This window comes from Podarcis cretensis (assembly GCF_951804945.1).
Source record: "Podarcis cretensis genome assembly, chromosome: 15".
NCBI lineage: Eukaryota > Metazoa > Chordata > Lepidosauria > Squamata > Lacertidae > Podarcis > Podarcis cretensis.
In genome coordinates this window covers 25099393-25113781 of record NC_137185.1, presented here as the reverse complement: position 1 = coordinate 25113781, position 14389 = coordinate 25099393, and the positions used below count along the sequence as shown (strand labels likewise).

General features: G+C 46.5%; 3 protein-coding genes across 6 annotated transcripts in view; 2 read left to right on the top strand and 1 right to left on the bottom strand.

Moving 5' to 3' along the window:
* The window catches only part of NLRX1 (NLR family member X1), a 307093-nt gene that overhangs the window by 39386 nt on the left and 253318 nt on the right, over nt 1-14389 (top strand). The gene's annotated exons all lie outside the window — the stretch shown is intronic.
* On the bottom strand, nt 53-10123 carry DRC12 (dynein regulatory complex subunit 12 homolog). Of its 3 annotated transcripts, XM_079954858.1 has the most exons (8): nt 10063-10123; nt 7654-7935; nt 7340-7423; nt 6916-6972; nt 3742-3861; nt 1625-1717; nt 793-923; nt 53-305 (listed from the first exon to the last, which is right to left on the bottom strand). In XM_079954858.1, exons 3-8 carry the CDS (start codon nt 7401-7403, stop codon nt 177-179), a joined length of 594 nt encoding a protein of 197 aa, XP_079810984.1. In that variant the 5' UTR covers nt 7404-7423; nt 7654-7935; nt 10063-10123; the 3' UTR covers nt 53-176. The 3 variants fall into 3 exon arrangements, with proteins under 3 accessions (XP_079810984.1, XP_079810985.1, XP_079810983.1); XM_079954859.1 differs by lacking the exon at nt 1625-1717; XM_079954857.1 differs by lacking the exons at nt 7654-7935; nt 10063-10123 and having other exon boundaries at nt 7340-7605.
* Nucleotides 10816-14389, top strand: part of CBL (Cbl proto-oncogene) — a 47997-nt gene continuing 44423 nt past the window's right edge. The window contains exon 1 of the mRNA XM_079954669.1: nt 10816-11170. Coding sequence (XP_079810795.1) covers nt 11024-11170 — 147 coding nt within the window. The 5' untranslated portion in view covers nt 10816-11023. The remainder of the gene's footprint in view (nt 11171-14389) is intronic.

The window sequence follows — 14389 nt, the reverse complement described above, 5'->3', positions numbered from 1 at the left end:
AGACCTTCCCCCACTACATCAGAAAAGGTTAGTGACAGAAAGGCACTCTGCATGCGCTCAGACACACTCTTTATTATTCCTCCACATTTGTGGGCTGATAGCAGCTTAATTCACAATCAAAACGAGTTGAGGATTAGATAGGAGCTGGGTGGCCCATGCTCTGATGACCCCTCCCTTCAGATGTACAATGGATTAAGACCAAAGTCCTTCAGCTGGTGCTTATAGTCCATGTGGATGACAGTAGCCTCCTTCTCCCAGGTGAGCTTGGCACTTTGCAGTTTGGAGAGGACGCAGTCCAGGCTACCCTGCGGAAAGGAGAAGTCAGAGGCAGGGTGAGGGGTGCGTGTGGCACCAAGGGATGGCGACCCAAAGTGTGGCATCTTTCCAGTTCTGTAGCTGCACAGCTGCTGCTGCTGCAGAACAGTGAGAATATGTACCCAAGAATTTCATGTTTGGACACAACGACACTCCGAATGCTGGAAGCAAGCTTCTGAGTTGCACAGAACACTTCATCGGGCATGTTTCAGAGCAAACCATTATTATTTTTTACCATTTTATTTCTAAAAGGTGGCTCTATTTCAATAGCTGGTAACAGATCAAAGAGGCACTACCCTACAGTCTCTGTGTTTGAAAGCAGGCCATGAGCCACAGAAGGGATGCATGGCACCTAGAGACTCACACCTGTGGGAATAAGACACTCCCTCTCTCTCCCTGAGCTTTAGATAATGGCCCACATGCTGAACCCATTATCTCTTCTTTGCATCCTGTGACCTGCCACCCACCCAAACTCACATGCAAGATTTTTTCATATTCTGTCTCCATCTCGTCAACCTTGCGCTGCATCTCGGCCACGGCCTTGTCCTTCTCTTCCAGCATCCTTGCCTGGTCCAGCTGGCTTTGTAGCAGATCACCTTGGCAGGCAGCTGCAGGGCAGAAAGTGTTGGGCAAGGAGAAAGAGGAGACAAATATGTATGGGAACGAAAAGCACAGAGAGGACCTTCCAAGGCTAAGTGGTGGAGCTCCGACTTTGCACACAAAAGCCCCCAAAGTCAATCCCTGGCATCTCCAGGTTTTGCTAGGAGAGAGCCCTGCCTGAAGCTCTGGAGAGCTGCTGCCAGTAAGTGTAGCAATGCTGAGCTCGATGGATCAGTGGTCTGACTTGTTATAAGGCCGTTCCTTACGTTCCTAAGGTAGAAGGCGACAAATATCTCAGAACAGAAGTTTGGGGGATGGCAAGTGATGGGGCTTAAGAACATCTATTTTCTACTGCTTTTAAGTGGCCTTATAGTCCAACTTCACCTGTAGCAAAATGTGCCAGAATATATTCCCTTAACGCAAGCTTAGAAGGGCTTATAACAGAATCAGGCAAACTGATTTCCATCTCAAGGTTTGGAGGGTTAAGATTCATCCTCCCTCCACCCCCCTACCCCAGGTTCCAGGTGCAAAAAGAGAGAGTGTGTGTTTGCAAAAGAAGAGTATCACTTTTTAACTTGTTTCCCCTCAAAGTCCTTAACTGAAAGATGAACATGGGCAAAGAACAGTTGCTACAACCATACCATGTGTGATCATCTTCAAGACCAAGGGGGTGGGTGTGTGGGTGTGCGCGTGCGCGTGCGTGAAATACCAAGTTGTGCTTGCAAGTTCTGCGTCTCTGCTTCTAAGCGATGGATCCGGGTATCAGTCTGGTGCTGAAACTGCTGGTACTTGCGGATCATCTCTGGAACGCAAGATGGGAGAAGGAAATGATCGCTCCACCCAACACCCTTGCCCTTCATTAACAGGCCTAAGATTTACAGCCAGGATGGAGGAACCTCCAGACATTGTTGGATTCCCACTTGCATCAGCCCCAGTCAATATGGCTAATGGCTAAGGATGATGGGCGATGATGGGAAACCTCTTGGGGGGGAGGCAGGTTCTCCACCCCTGATTTGTAGCATCAAGTCTATCTGGTGTAACAGAAGGTAAACAGGAAAAAAAATATCTTGCCTCTATGTGCTTACAAGAGAAGTTTTGCCGGGCAGGGAGGAGGGGGGGGGGAAGCAGATAAGAGTCGCAAAGGGTCTGTGTGCAGAATTATATAACACAGTGTTAGCTGCGGAGGGAAATGCTACCTTCATCTGAACTTTTCAAAGCCAACATCCTGTGATTGCATTTTCCTGAGGAAGTGTCTTGCGAAGACCAACTGGCTTACTGCGTCATGAACTTCTGCCCACATCCGATTAATGAAGTGGACAGAGAAAGTGATGTATACAGGCATGTACTACCTTGGTTCTTGAACTTAATCTGTTCCGGGAGTCCGTTTGACTTCCGAAACCGTTTGAAAACCAAGGTGTGGCTTCCAATTGGCTGCAGGAGCTTCCTGCACTCCAGGGGAAGCCGCAGAAGCCATGTTGGATGTTTGGCTTCCAAAAAAACGTTCGCAAACTGGAACGCTCAGTTCTGCGTTTGCGGCGTTCAGGAGCCGATTTGTTCAGAAGCCAAGCTGTTTGAGTACCAAGGTACCACTGTACATCGTGAAGGTGCAACAGAGAACAAAACGAGTCATGGAGCAAGGAGTTAAGCGGGGCAGGAATATGTGCTGATAATTGGGGTACGAAAAATGAACAACCCTCTCCCTACTAATAGGAAGCATCCCTCACACCCCAAGGCCATGTGAATGTAGCATTTAGAGACTGAGTAAAGTGGCAGGTAGATGTCAGAGACCCTCTTGGAAAGGCAATACTGCTGATTTGCAGAAAATCTCAAAACTGCACCAATCAAGTGGAAAGGGAACCGCTGAGTAAAGGTTTTGATGCCCAAAGAGGAAAATCAAAATAAGGCAAAACTACTGAGCCCCTTAAGGGTCAAAATTGACCCTTGAATGCTGCTTCAAATCTTCTGTTGAAGCTCTTCTCTTCATTGCAGGGTCTGGGCACGGCACTCAACTACAGACACATTGCACTTTCAAAAAGTTACTATTTGGGGGTGGAATTCAGTCACATAGCAGCATATTGCAAGTTGCACAATTCAGGTTGATTGGAAAGTCTTGCACAAGAAACCCACTTCCCCCCGAAGACCAGAGTTTTGTGATAAGGAAAGTGATAGGAAGATGCACTGGGTAGTGTGGGGTAATGTTTGTTTTGACATAACGTCACCTAATCTCCCTGCAAATAAATCAGGGTGAGTACTGTTACAGGTTTAGGAGCTCAGTCTAGATGGTGCCTGTGGGTCCCTTCCAGACCTGTGACCCTGTATCTGTGAGAATACAGAGGATACAAAGGATACAGAGAATACAAAGGAACCAACTGGTTCCTTTGTTAAGGTAATGGCCTTGGCTGGCCAGTTAAGTACTGCCATTTACATGTCCAAAGAGGTTGCCTGCTGTCATAGAGACGAGTGGGTGGACCTTTTCCCACCTCACCTGGCACATCATCCTAGGAGGGAGAACAAGAGCCCAAGGGGTGCTGTGTATGCATATATTTTGGCTGATGCTGGAAGCTAGAGACATAAGAGACTGGTCTTGCTGTGTGCCAGACCCAAAGTTATGGCTTGGAGAATCTCCCAGAGAACCTGAAGGGGAGGAAAGATCAAGTTGCACATATGTGTAAATAAAACAATGAGTCCTAAAGATACCAATGTTTCCATTGGCCTTCATTCCAAGGCAGCCAAACTCTGGAAAGGTGAAAGCATCCCTGGAGTGTATTGTTGCTCAGAGATTGGGGCATGTACTCAATGAAGAGGACATCTGGAAGAGCCCCCCACCTTCATAAATATCCTTTTTGTCCCCTCGAGCCTCCTCCAGTTCTTTCTCCAGATCTAGCAGCCTCTGCTTGAGTCCTTCACTGTCAGCCATCGCCTGCCTGGCCATATCCCTCCGGAGAACTGCAGGTCAGAAGGATAAACACAGCAGACATGCAAATGTATCCAATCGAGGCTCAATGCCTATTTTCTCATTTGGCTCCCCAGATCCTTTGTACAAATAATTATCTCCTTATCAGAGAGGGCAAAACAGCTAAAAGGGGTACGTTTCCTGGACTGGCTTGCTTTACAGTGGTACCTTGGGTTACATGCACTTCAGATTACATATGCTTCAGGTTACAGACTCCGCTAACCCAGAAAAAGTACCTCGGGTTAAGAACTTTGCTTCAGGATGAGAACAGAAATCGTGCGGCGGCGGCGCAGTGGGAGGCCCCATTAGCTAAAGTGGTGCTTCAGGTTGAGAACAGTTTCAGATTAAGAATGGACCTCCAGGACGAATTAAGTATGTAACCAGAGGTACCACTGTATTTGTCTGTATGAATATTTATATACTGCTATTTCATAGTAACTATAGAGCGGTTTACAATAGTACATAAAACTAAGCAATAAAAACCATTTTTTGAAAAATAAAATCAGAATGAAAATCACACCTCAATTAACTATTGTGGAAAAATGCATCCTTAGTTGCCTACATAGGCATGGCACGATAGAAAGGTTTTTAAAAGAAGGGTGCCTGTTGAAAGTACCTGTTGGCTGATTGTTCCAAAATACTTGACTGGTGACACTAAAGGCTCCATTTCTTCTTGTGGACAAGTGAGCCTCTTGGACTGCTAATGATCTCAGTGTTTGAGCATGCAAGCTTTTGCATTACACAGAGCTCTTCATGCGATAGAATGGGGAAAAGGGAACTCTCACAAATAGGGAACCCCCGGGTCTATGTAAAATATAGAAAGCTGACTCCTTGGTCAGGAGTGGGCAGATGCTGAGATCCACTGACAGATATCTGGGTAATTTTCAGGATGTAGGCAAGAGTTTCTGACTCCCAGTGGTTTAGTATGTGTAGTCGTTAGAGTGCTAGACTAGGATGTGGAAGGCCTGAGTTCAAGTCCCTTACTCAGCCATGACACTCACTAGGTGACCTTGGACCATGCACTCTCTCTCAGCCTAACCTACCTCACAGGGTTGTTGTGAGGATGAAATGAAGAGCGGAAGAACCATGTATGCCACCTTGAGCTCTTTGGAGGAAAAAGTGGGATATAAATGTAATAATAAAATAATAATAATATAAATAGAGCAACAGTATCACCCCCCTAAAAAAACACATTTTACTAAATTAGGCTGATCAAACAAAGAGAGCCTAGGGTGGCATTCATATTTTTGTGTTACTGGATGGTGAGCTCAGTTCTGCTAATGAAAACTATTCCAAGTGCTGTAAATGTACAGAACTGTAAATGTACAGAAGCCCCCAGCCCCTCCAGAAAAAGTGCCATGATTTTGCATCTGGCTCCAGTTGCTGGATCTTGAGTTTCTAGGAAAAAAAACCAAAGTAGTTCTGTCAAATGTGATGTCAGACCACCCTGGCTTACCCAAACCACTGTCATCCTGCAAGCAGATTCCCCACTCCCCCAGCCTCGTATTATTATTTTTGGTGGGTATATTTGGCAACACTGACAGTGCACTGGGATGAATTTGTACTGGACTCTCCAAACATCACTCTGCTTGATTAGCTTGTCCTGCAATACTTCCCAAATGTTGCTGCATCCTTGTAATGTACTCTTGCATTATAGTGCAATGAAAAGTGGGACAAACCTCTGTCCCGTCTTGGAATATTTTGCAGTGTAACAAGCAAGAAGCTCTGGGACATGTGCCCCTTAGAAACGATGTGGTACGCCTTCCCCGAAACTTTCGCTGGCGTAAACACTATTGAAAGCGTGATTGTGTACAATCGGCCTGTTAGCACCATGAACTCACAAATCATCACTGAATCTGCAATAATAATAAAAAAGGATGTCTGGAGAGGCCCCCAAATCTTTTCCCAGCTTGTCACTTTCCAAGATCCTTTGACTGGATATGCTGAGGCAGTGCATTTTTTTTTCTTTAAAAAATGTTCAGGGGTACTCTCATTTTCCTACTCATATTGAAATACTGCCCCTCAATAAGGCCAAACTTAGATTCACAAAATGTTTAGGAGTATGCATACCCCTGCGTAACCCCCCCCCCCCCGAAAAGCACTGTGCTAAGGATTGAACCTGGGGGCTTGCCCATGTTTTGCATGTGCTCTACTTAGCTGCGTCTGCCGCAATTATAATGCAAAGTATTTAAAAATTACTCCCAGCAGAGTACTCATTTTGGAGTCCATTATTAAAAGGACTGTGTGGCAATCACTTTGCTTCACAATGCACTCAGAAACTATTTCCCATTTTCACTTCTCCATGAAAATGCTTGGATTGGTCAACTGAGAAGGGGGGGGGGGTCAGAAAGGGACAGTAGTCCTGCTACTAATCTGGTCCAGACAGCCGTGCTGGCAAACCCTTTGTGCCTTTGTTCACGGAAGGTTCATAGCTCAGTGGAAGGTCCCGGGTTCAATCCCTGGAATTTCCAGTTAGGGCTTGGAGAGACTCCTTGCCTGAAACCCTGGAGAGCTACTGCCAGCCAGTATACAGTGGTACCTCGGGTTAAGTACTTAATTTGTTTTTAACCTGAAACTGTTCTTAACCTGAAGCACCACTCCTGCTGCTGCCGGAGCACGATTTCTGTTCTCATCCTGAAGCAAAGTTCTTAACGTCTGTAACCTGAAGCGTATGTAACCCGAGGTACCACTGTATTGTATTGTACTGTATTTGTATCCCACCATTTTTCTCCACAGAAGTTGAGGTGGTGTACAGGGTTGTCCCCATCCCTGTTTTATCCTCACAGCAACCCTTTGAGGTAGGTTAGGCTGAGAGGCAGTGACTGGCTTCCAAGGTGAGCTTCAAGGCTGAGTGAGAGTTTGAACCCTGGTCTCCAAGTCCTAGCATGTAGACAGTAAGATGGATCAACCTTCTGAAGTGGTATAAGGCAGCTTCCTATAAGATTAGCATAGAAAGCTTGGCAATCCTTCTACCTGACCCTTCCAAAAATGCCGCCTCTGCTGTAACCTCTTAAGGCCCTTGCGCAATATCAACAAAATCTCCTCACCAAGGTGCTGCTTTAAGGTATCAACCTCCAGCACTGCTTTTCTGTACTTTTCCTCATCTGCAGAGAGAAGGAAAGAGAGAGAGGAAGAGAAATTGAAAGACTTTGGCTGGGTACTAATTGCCACTGATACCGAGACCTCCTGATCGATGTGCCATTATTATTATTCATTTAATTTATGAATTGTTTCCTATGAAGCAACCTGAAGCGCTTTCACAAAACAATGACAGATAAAAGTATTGTATATATAAAACGTCAAACAATTGCGCAGGTAAACACAAAAAGCAGTTGCATAGGTACAAAAGCAGTTGAAACAATGGCGTGTGTAAAAGCAGTTTCAAATCCCAAGAGATGCAAGGCACATGGAAACAAGAATTTGCAAGGCATGGGGCTGCTGGAATCTCCTGCATGCTGCACAAAGCCTTACCTGGCCCAGTGTTTTTCTTCTGCTTTGCTGATTTTTTCCCCTTCCCTTTTTTGGTGGGGGCCATCCTTGCGCGTTCTCCACAGCCTGCAAAAGGGAAAAGATGAACAAACATTATATTTTTGGTGCATTCCAACTCCTGACGTTCAAAAAAGAGCCGGATCTTAAAACTGGTACTGATGGGGAGCTTACGGAGGGCCATCCTTTTACACGAGGCATACATTTCTTGGCAGCAGAGTGAGGGTGGTCTCTGCTGTTTGGGTGGACAAGTGAACAACTGTTTGTATGGTGGAAGAGAAAGGTGGAGGCAAACATACCTGGGAGCAAAATGTTTCTTCTGCCTTTCTCCCAGGTTCTCACAAGTTAATCTGTGGGCAGTTAACTAAACACTCTTTGCAAGAGTGTCATTACAAGCAGCCAATGCGCAAGGAGGGGAAAGAGGCGCTGGCTTTTCGGCAAGCCTATCCCAGCTGGCACAGGTTGGGGCTCCTTGTGTCGCTAGGCAACCGTCCTTCTTTGCTGCCATGGTGACCAAAGGAAGCTTGGCAGACACACCGGTGCTCCAGCAAAGGAGGTCTGCAAAATTGCATCCAATTGGCCTGAAAGAAGAGAGGTTGGAGGATTTTCAGGCCCATGTTCAAAACTTCTTTTGCAGAAACAGAAAGGGGTGGGAAGGGGGTAAGAATCAAATAGGCCCCAAATTCTCTTATGCACAGAGCTTCTTAGAGCAAACCCATTTTCCGCCATAAAACATTTGGCTCAGCTTTGACACCAAGGTCCTCATCTACAACTGAAGGCTGAGTACATAGAACAAGATTTCCACATGTGCATTGTTGACTTCCCCTCTTCCGCTGCTGAAGTTTAACTTGGAGGATCTTTGGGGCAGGGATCATTTGGGGAGGTTTGAAGGTTTCTTATGATTTTGCCTTTTATGTTACTTTGAGAAATGTTGTATCCCTTCATGTTGCAATTCTACATTTTATTATTATATGTCACTCAAGTGGCCCCTACAACTAAATGTTATTATTATTTATTATATTTAATAGCCTCCCCTTCCTCCCAAAGGAGCCCATGGAAAACACATCCGTAATAAAACAGTACAATTAATGTTGCAATGTAGTTTGCTCCTGTTCAAGCAGATGCAGCCAGCCACATCTTCTTCTATGGTCCTCTATTCTGTTCCCAGTTCCCCACTCTAACAGCCAGCACCCCATGCCCACTGATAATATTCAGTCTTCATTGGACAGGTGTTTTTTTTTTTGGGGGGGGAGGATCTTGCCCCTTTTACTTGCCCCATTTTTTCTGCAAACCTGCAGGTTCCTCCGAGACTGCCGATTTCTTCCTTTTGTGCGTGGTTGTTGTGGATTTGGCTACATAAATATAATGAATAAATGCATGTACAAAGCTTACCACTCAGCAAATGAATTTGCTATTAGTATCTATGATGCTATTAGTATCTCTGCTATCTGCTTTCAGAATAGCCAACATGGTGCCCTCTGGATATTGGACTACAATTCACACTAGCAGCAGCCCTCATGGCTAACAGTCTGGTACATGAGGAGAGCCCTGCATTGCCTATCCCTGCTTTAGAAAGTTCAGGGAGGCTCAAGTAGGGTTTGCAGGCAATTCCCACACTGCACACAGTTGCCAATGTCATGACTGTATCCATCCTGTGATGCTTGAGAGCAGCTGCCAGTCAGAGCAGACAATACTTGGTTAGATGAACCGCTAGTTTGGCTCAGGAAGGACTCTGCACTCTGCAGCTATCTTCTACTCCCCAAAATTCCTGAAGATCAGACCAGGCTAGGTCCACACACGTAGCAGCTGAGATCACAGCTAGAAAGCATGACATAGCTAATGTGGACTGATGGTTATGCGAAAACAGCACATCATGTGGCTACAGGAGAAAAGGGAAGTGCTTGTCTGCTCCCTTTTGAACTTGCTACATGGGATTTGTTTTGTTGTTGTTGTTTGCTTCCACATCTCAAGTTCAGATGTGGGGTGAGGACCACAAAGGCTCAGTGAGAAAGGACATGATCCCTGCCAAACCTGCAGGATCCAAAGAGGACTGATGCAGCCAGGCTGCTCCACTTAGTGCTACAACTCCAATTCATGAGATGATTCCAGAGTTTGTGATGTTTCAACAGCTGGGTGCTGCATTTTAGGGCTGACCTCTGACCCCTGAGATTATGCTGGGGTTCTGCAATTTAAGTCTACGGGTCGTGGGAGTTTCCCCCCTTTGCCACAGAACAGCCTTCTTCCTCACCCTCTTCCTGTGGGGTAGTCTCTAAACAGGATCTTCTGTTGGATTGATTCCTCTTAGTTGTTGGTAACGTTAATGACTCACTTATTTCAAAAGAAAAAGGCTTCTCTCCATTTCTGCTTTCCTATTTAAAGGAGTGTAGTTACTTCCCTTATCTGCTGTGGAACAGAGCCCTTTACTACTCCCAAGTCCCTCCCTTTCCTTGGTACAAATACTCTTTAGTTAGGTTTTCACAACTTTGCAAAGAAATCGATTTCACATGCATGGTGTTGTAACTGCATTCATCCTTAAGGAGTTGAAAACAAAGGGGTCCCAGCAAACTACCTATTGCATCTTTTATTTGCATGCCTGCCCAAATCTCTCCCTTCCAATGCTGGGCATTCACTGCCTCACGAGGTAGTCTGCCAGCTGGCTCAGGTTCGCCAGCTAGGCTTCCTTCAAGAACCCAGGCATCAATCCTTACTTTTATGAAATTTGCATAACTTTGCATATGCCTGTATAGCATCCATGAAGTGCTTCTCCCGTTGCCCAAATTCATCATGGCCACCCTGTTGGCCTTTTCGAAATTGCGCATGCTCGGCGCCGCTCCATCTTTGACCATGCGCAGCAGCCGGCACACTGAACTAAACGCCTTAGTGAGAGAAAGGCCAATCAAGACGTGACTATGCTAATAAGGCGCTAGTCGGGCGGAGCCTCTTTTTCCTAAGTGGGCCGGTTTTCCTCTTCCCTTCAGCGTTGACAGTCGGGAGCGCGGGAGCGCGTCTCACTCAGCGTGTGCGCTCACGGTACTAAAGAAGAAGAAGAGAACTCGCTAAGAATGAGCCAACCACTTTTAAAGCCGCCTGCTCGGTCGCGCGCCTAACTCACCGCGCGCTCACGAAACATACTGAGACCTCCGCCGCCCCGCCCCTCGCCCATCCCCCTTCGCTGTTTGGGAGGGGGAGCTCTGGCCAATCAAAAACGCGACTCAACCCTAGGGGCGGGCTGTTGAAAACGAGCGACCCAATCAGAACGCGCCTCCCCTCAGGGAGCGTTTCTCCCCTCCTCCACACACAGACACACACACACTCTCGGCTTTCCTCCCACCCTCGCCACTGCCACAGCCAATCAGAGCGCCCCGCCGGGGGAGGCTCGCGATCCTGTCACGGGGGGGCGGGGGTTTAACGCGCGCGCCTCCCCCTCCGTCGCGCGCAACCTCCTCCTGCCTTCCTGCCCGCCCGCTTCCCTTTTTCTTCGTCAGTCGGGCGCGTCCCCGGCGCTCCTGGAGCCGCCTCCCCTTCTCCTCCGCCGCCTCGACAGTCGGTGGCCAAGCCGGGGAAGGAGCGGCCTGGCGGAAGGGACACGCCTTAGCCGCCCGCCCTCCGTCCCTCCCTCAGCCGGAGCCTCCGCCGCCGCCGCCGTTGCCCCTCTTCGCCGCCGCCCCCATGTCGGCCCCGCTGAAGAAGGGCCCCGGCGGGCTGATCGGGCTCATGAAGGACGCCTTCCAGCCGCACCACCACCACCTCGGCCCCCACCAGCCCGGCACCGTGGACAAGAAGATGGTCGAGAAGTGCTGGAAGCTCATGGACAAGGTGCGAGGTCGGGGGGGCTGGGGCGTGGCCGCCGAGGGGGCAGAAAGTGGGGCGAGGCTGGAAGGGGGTGCGCAGAGAGGGGTCGGGGGGGTAGGGCGGGGACGTGGGGAGGGGTCGTGGCCGCTGACGACGGTAGCATTGCCATCCTCCTCCTCCTCCTCCTCTCCATGTACCGTTGGATTCCAGGTTTTCTTGCGACGAGATCCTGTGCTACGCAAGAGTAGGTGTGTTTCTTCACTCTGTCCCGAGGAATTGCGAGGGCAGTCAATCGATTGCTAACAGCTCGGTCTGGGGGGGGGAGCCGCTTTATTAGCATAATAATAATAATAATAATAATAATAATAATAATAATAATAATATTAAATAAATTCGAGTTCAGCTGCAAAAACTGGGATGGCTCAGTCAAAGTTCAGGAACAGTTAAAGGGTTAGCGTCACTGTCAGCGTCATTTATGAAGGGCCTAATATGTGCTGATCCCTATACAAAAATAATAAAGTGCAAGTCCCTTCCTGTAGGCTCAATCTCTCCATTTCACCTCATCAAGGCCTTGTGGGAGGTTCATTGGCCATTTGTAATGTGGGACTGCTTTCCGGTGTGGGTTATTGTCTTGTTAAAAAAAATTTTAACAGCACTTAGTCATATTAGGCTTTTTATAAGTAATAGATGAGATGGGACAATAATTGTAAATCACTCCAGAGCAAAGAGATTTTATAGTCTATTTTGCAGCTGTCCATTGGAGAAGAAGGGTGAGGCTGGATAGATCCAGGCTGGCTGACCTGGGAAAATTAGGAGCTGAGGGGCAGAAGTGGAAGTGATGGGCCAGAATGAGAGCAGTGAGGCAGGTAGGGCTGGAGAGAGGTGCTTAGTGTTGGCTTAGCGTTGACATCAGAAGTAAAATTAGCAGCTGCCATTTGATAAAATGTTTGAGGTGACATACAGCATACTTATTGCATATGTACAGTGGTACCTCGGGTTAAGAACTTAATTCATTCTGGAGGTTCATTCTTAACCTGAAACTGTTCTTAACCTGAGGTACCACTTTGGCTAATGGGGCCTCCCGCTGTGCTGCCGCCATGCGATTTCTGTACTATTTCTGGGTTAGCGGAGTCTGTACCTGAAGTGTCTGTAACCTGAGGTACCACCGTATTGCTATCAGCATACTTCAGCTCATTACAAAGTGATGCAAGCCGTGGTCCTTGAGGAGTTGAGTCTTTATTTAGTGTAAAGCAGGGGGAGAAATTGGAGAGGGGTGAGGGAGAGGCAAAAGTAACATGGAATGAATGCAAGCAAGTGGGCAAATCCAGTTGGAGCAGGCGTTTTCTGCTAGCTGATGAAAAGGACTGGAGCTGGGTAGACTAAGGTAGTGCATGGCTTGACCTGTGGAGAGGGAGATGTAATGTGGAAGGGGTTGTAAGGGCCCCAGTGGTTGAATTGAGCGACAGGGAGTTGGAGGGTAGATTTGAGATTGCATGCTGAGTTGGAGGAAGAAGTTGAAGAAGGGCCTGCTGTAGAGGGCTTAGATTGATGCTCAAGGCAAAGGATTGATGGAATAGGAAGTGGCTGAGCTTGAGCTGGGAAATGGATTTGGAAGGCTGAAGGACCATGGGGAATAGGTAGGATGGATCATTTAGGAGCATAAAATGATTGGCTCCGTTAAAGCAGCTCAAGTTCTAGCTCTCTATAGCTTTTTTCCATGTTATTTCCCCTATTTTAATGAAACCATCACAGAAGTTTGCTCAGACTTCCTGATTAAAGGTTTCAAAATAACAGTTCACATTCACAGGATAGCAACTATGTTTGCTGACCTTAGTGTCCTTTTTTAGGAGAAATGTGCCTAAAGGGTGAAGGACGGGAGCAGTAGAGGAACAGGACCTTCCTGCGTAGTTCTTGGGCAATGTGCTGTGAAAGGGTAGACTTGCCCATTTGCTTCTAGGCCTGCTCTGAACCCTCATGAAGGCATGTTTAGAGTGCTACAAAGCTCAAACTGTTTGCTAGACAGGAAGTTGTTTATTGTGATATCATGGCTCAGAGCAGTAGAGTAGCACAAAAGAAAGCTTTGCAGTCTTCATAATCCTACTTTGGAAGCATGAACTTGTGCTAAACTATGGGAAACTGGAGCTTTAAGAGATGCTCCAGCTTTTGTAGGATTTAGACCAGTCTCTGTGTTCTTGATCGTTCCAGTATAATACATCAATCCATTTGACTGTGTTCTATTGATTTGTCAGGTAGTCATTACTGCTGGACTCTGGATTCTGGTGTAGTTTGACAAGTGTGCCATTAAGTTGTGGTAGATGGAAAATACAGATAAAAATAACGTTAAATATTTAATAATCATTTTATCAAGTGGATGTGGTATTCCAGCTCGTGTGATCAAGATGGCTGATAAAACAGAAGTTGCATTAATAGGTTGCATTAGTTTTAACACAAAGGACATGCTCACAAGTTAGCATATTGCATGGTCCTGAGTACTCAAATAGTCAAGTTTTAGGAAACCACTAGTGTCTTTTGGGGAGGATGTAAATTTATAAAATTATGCCTGGCATTGAGAAAGTGATGTTTGCTCCCTCTTTCTTAATATTAGAATCTGGGGTTATCCAGTGAAGATGAATGGCGGGAGGTCCAAGTACAAATGCAAGTATTTTTTCATAGACAAATTCCTAGAGGATATGACTGTCAATGGCTGCTGGTCATGGTGGCTTTATGCCATCAACAGAATCAGAGGCTGTTGAACACCAGCTTTTGACCTGCTTTTGATTATCATAAAGACATCTGGTTGGCCACTGTAGGAAATAGGATGCTAGACTTGATTAGTCTGATCTAGAAGGGCCCTTCTTATGTTCTTGCAGTATGGTACTGTCTCACAGATATGCCTGAGCAAAATAAGGCTTATTTTGCTGCCAGAGTATATGAGTGGAAATATTAAGTTTATATAGATTTGAGCTATAAATGAATTGAAAACCAGATACTTTTCAATACATTGTATTGGTGACCTAAGAATAAATATATTTGGAAGCCTGTTGTAAATTACTTCAGAATATGTTGTCGTTTACTCTTTCCTCCAGGAAAATGATATTCATTGCTGTGTAGATCCCATCATAACTGCTTTTGAAGCATATAGGTACCACCTCTTCTTTTCCACACAACAGTTATATGTAGCCTTGTTAATGGCTTTCTTTGGGTCCAGAAAAGGAAGTGGGCAGTGCATAGAATTCTAGAGGT

Bases quoted from the DNA above. Each gene is read 5' to 3' on its own strand.
- DRC12 (XM_079954857.1), bottom strand. From the start codon at position 7,559: ATGTATGCCTCGTGTAAAAGGATGGCCCTCCGTAAGCTCCCCATCAGT. The intron at 924-1,624 runs GTATTTCACGCA...TCTGCCCTGCAG, and splicing joins GAACTTGCAAGCACAACTTG to CTGCCTGCCAAGGTGATCTG. The intron at 306-792 runs GTGAGTTTGGGT...TCCTTTCCGCAG, and splicing joins AATATGAAAAAATCTTGCAT to GGTAGCCTGGACTGCGTCCT.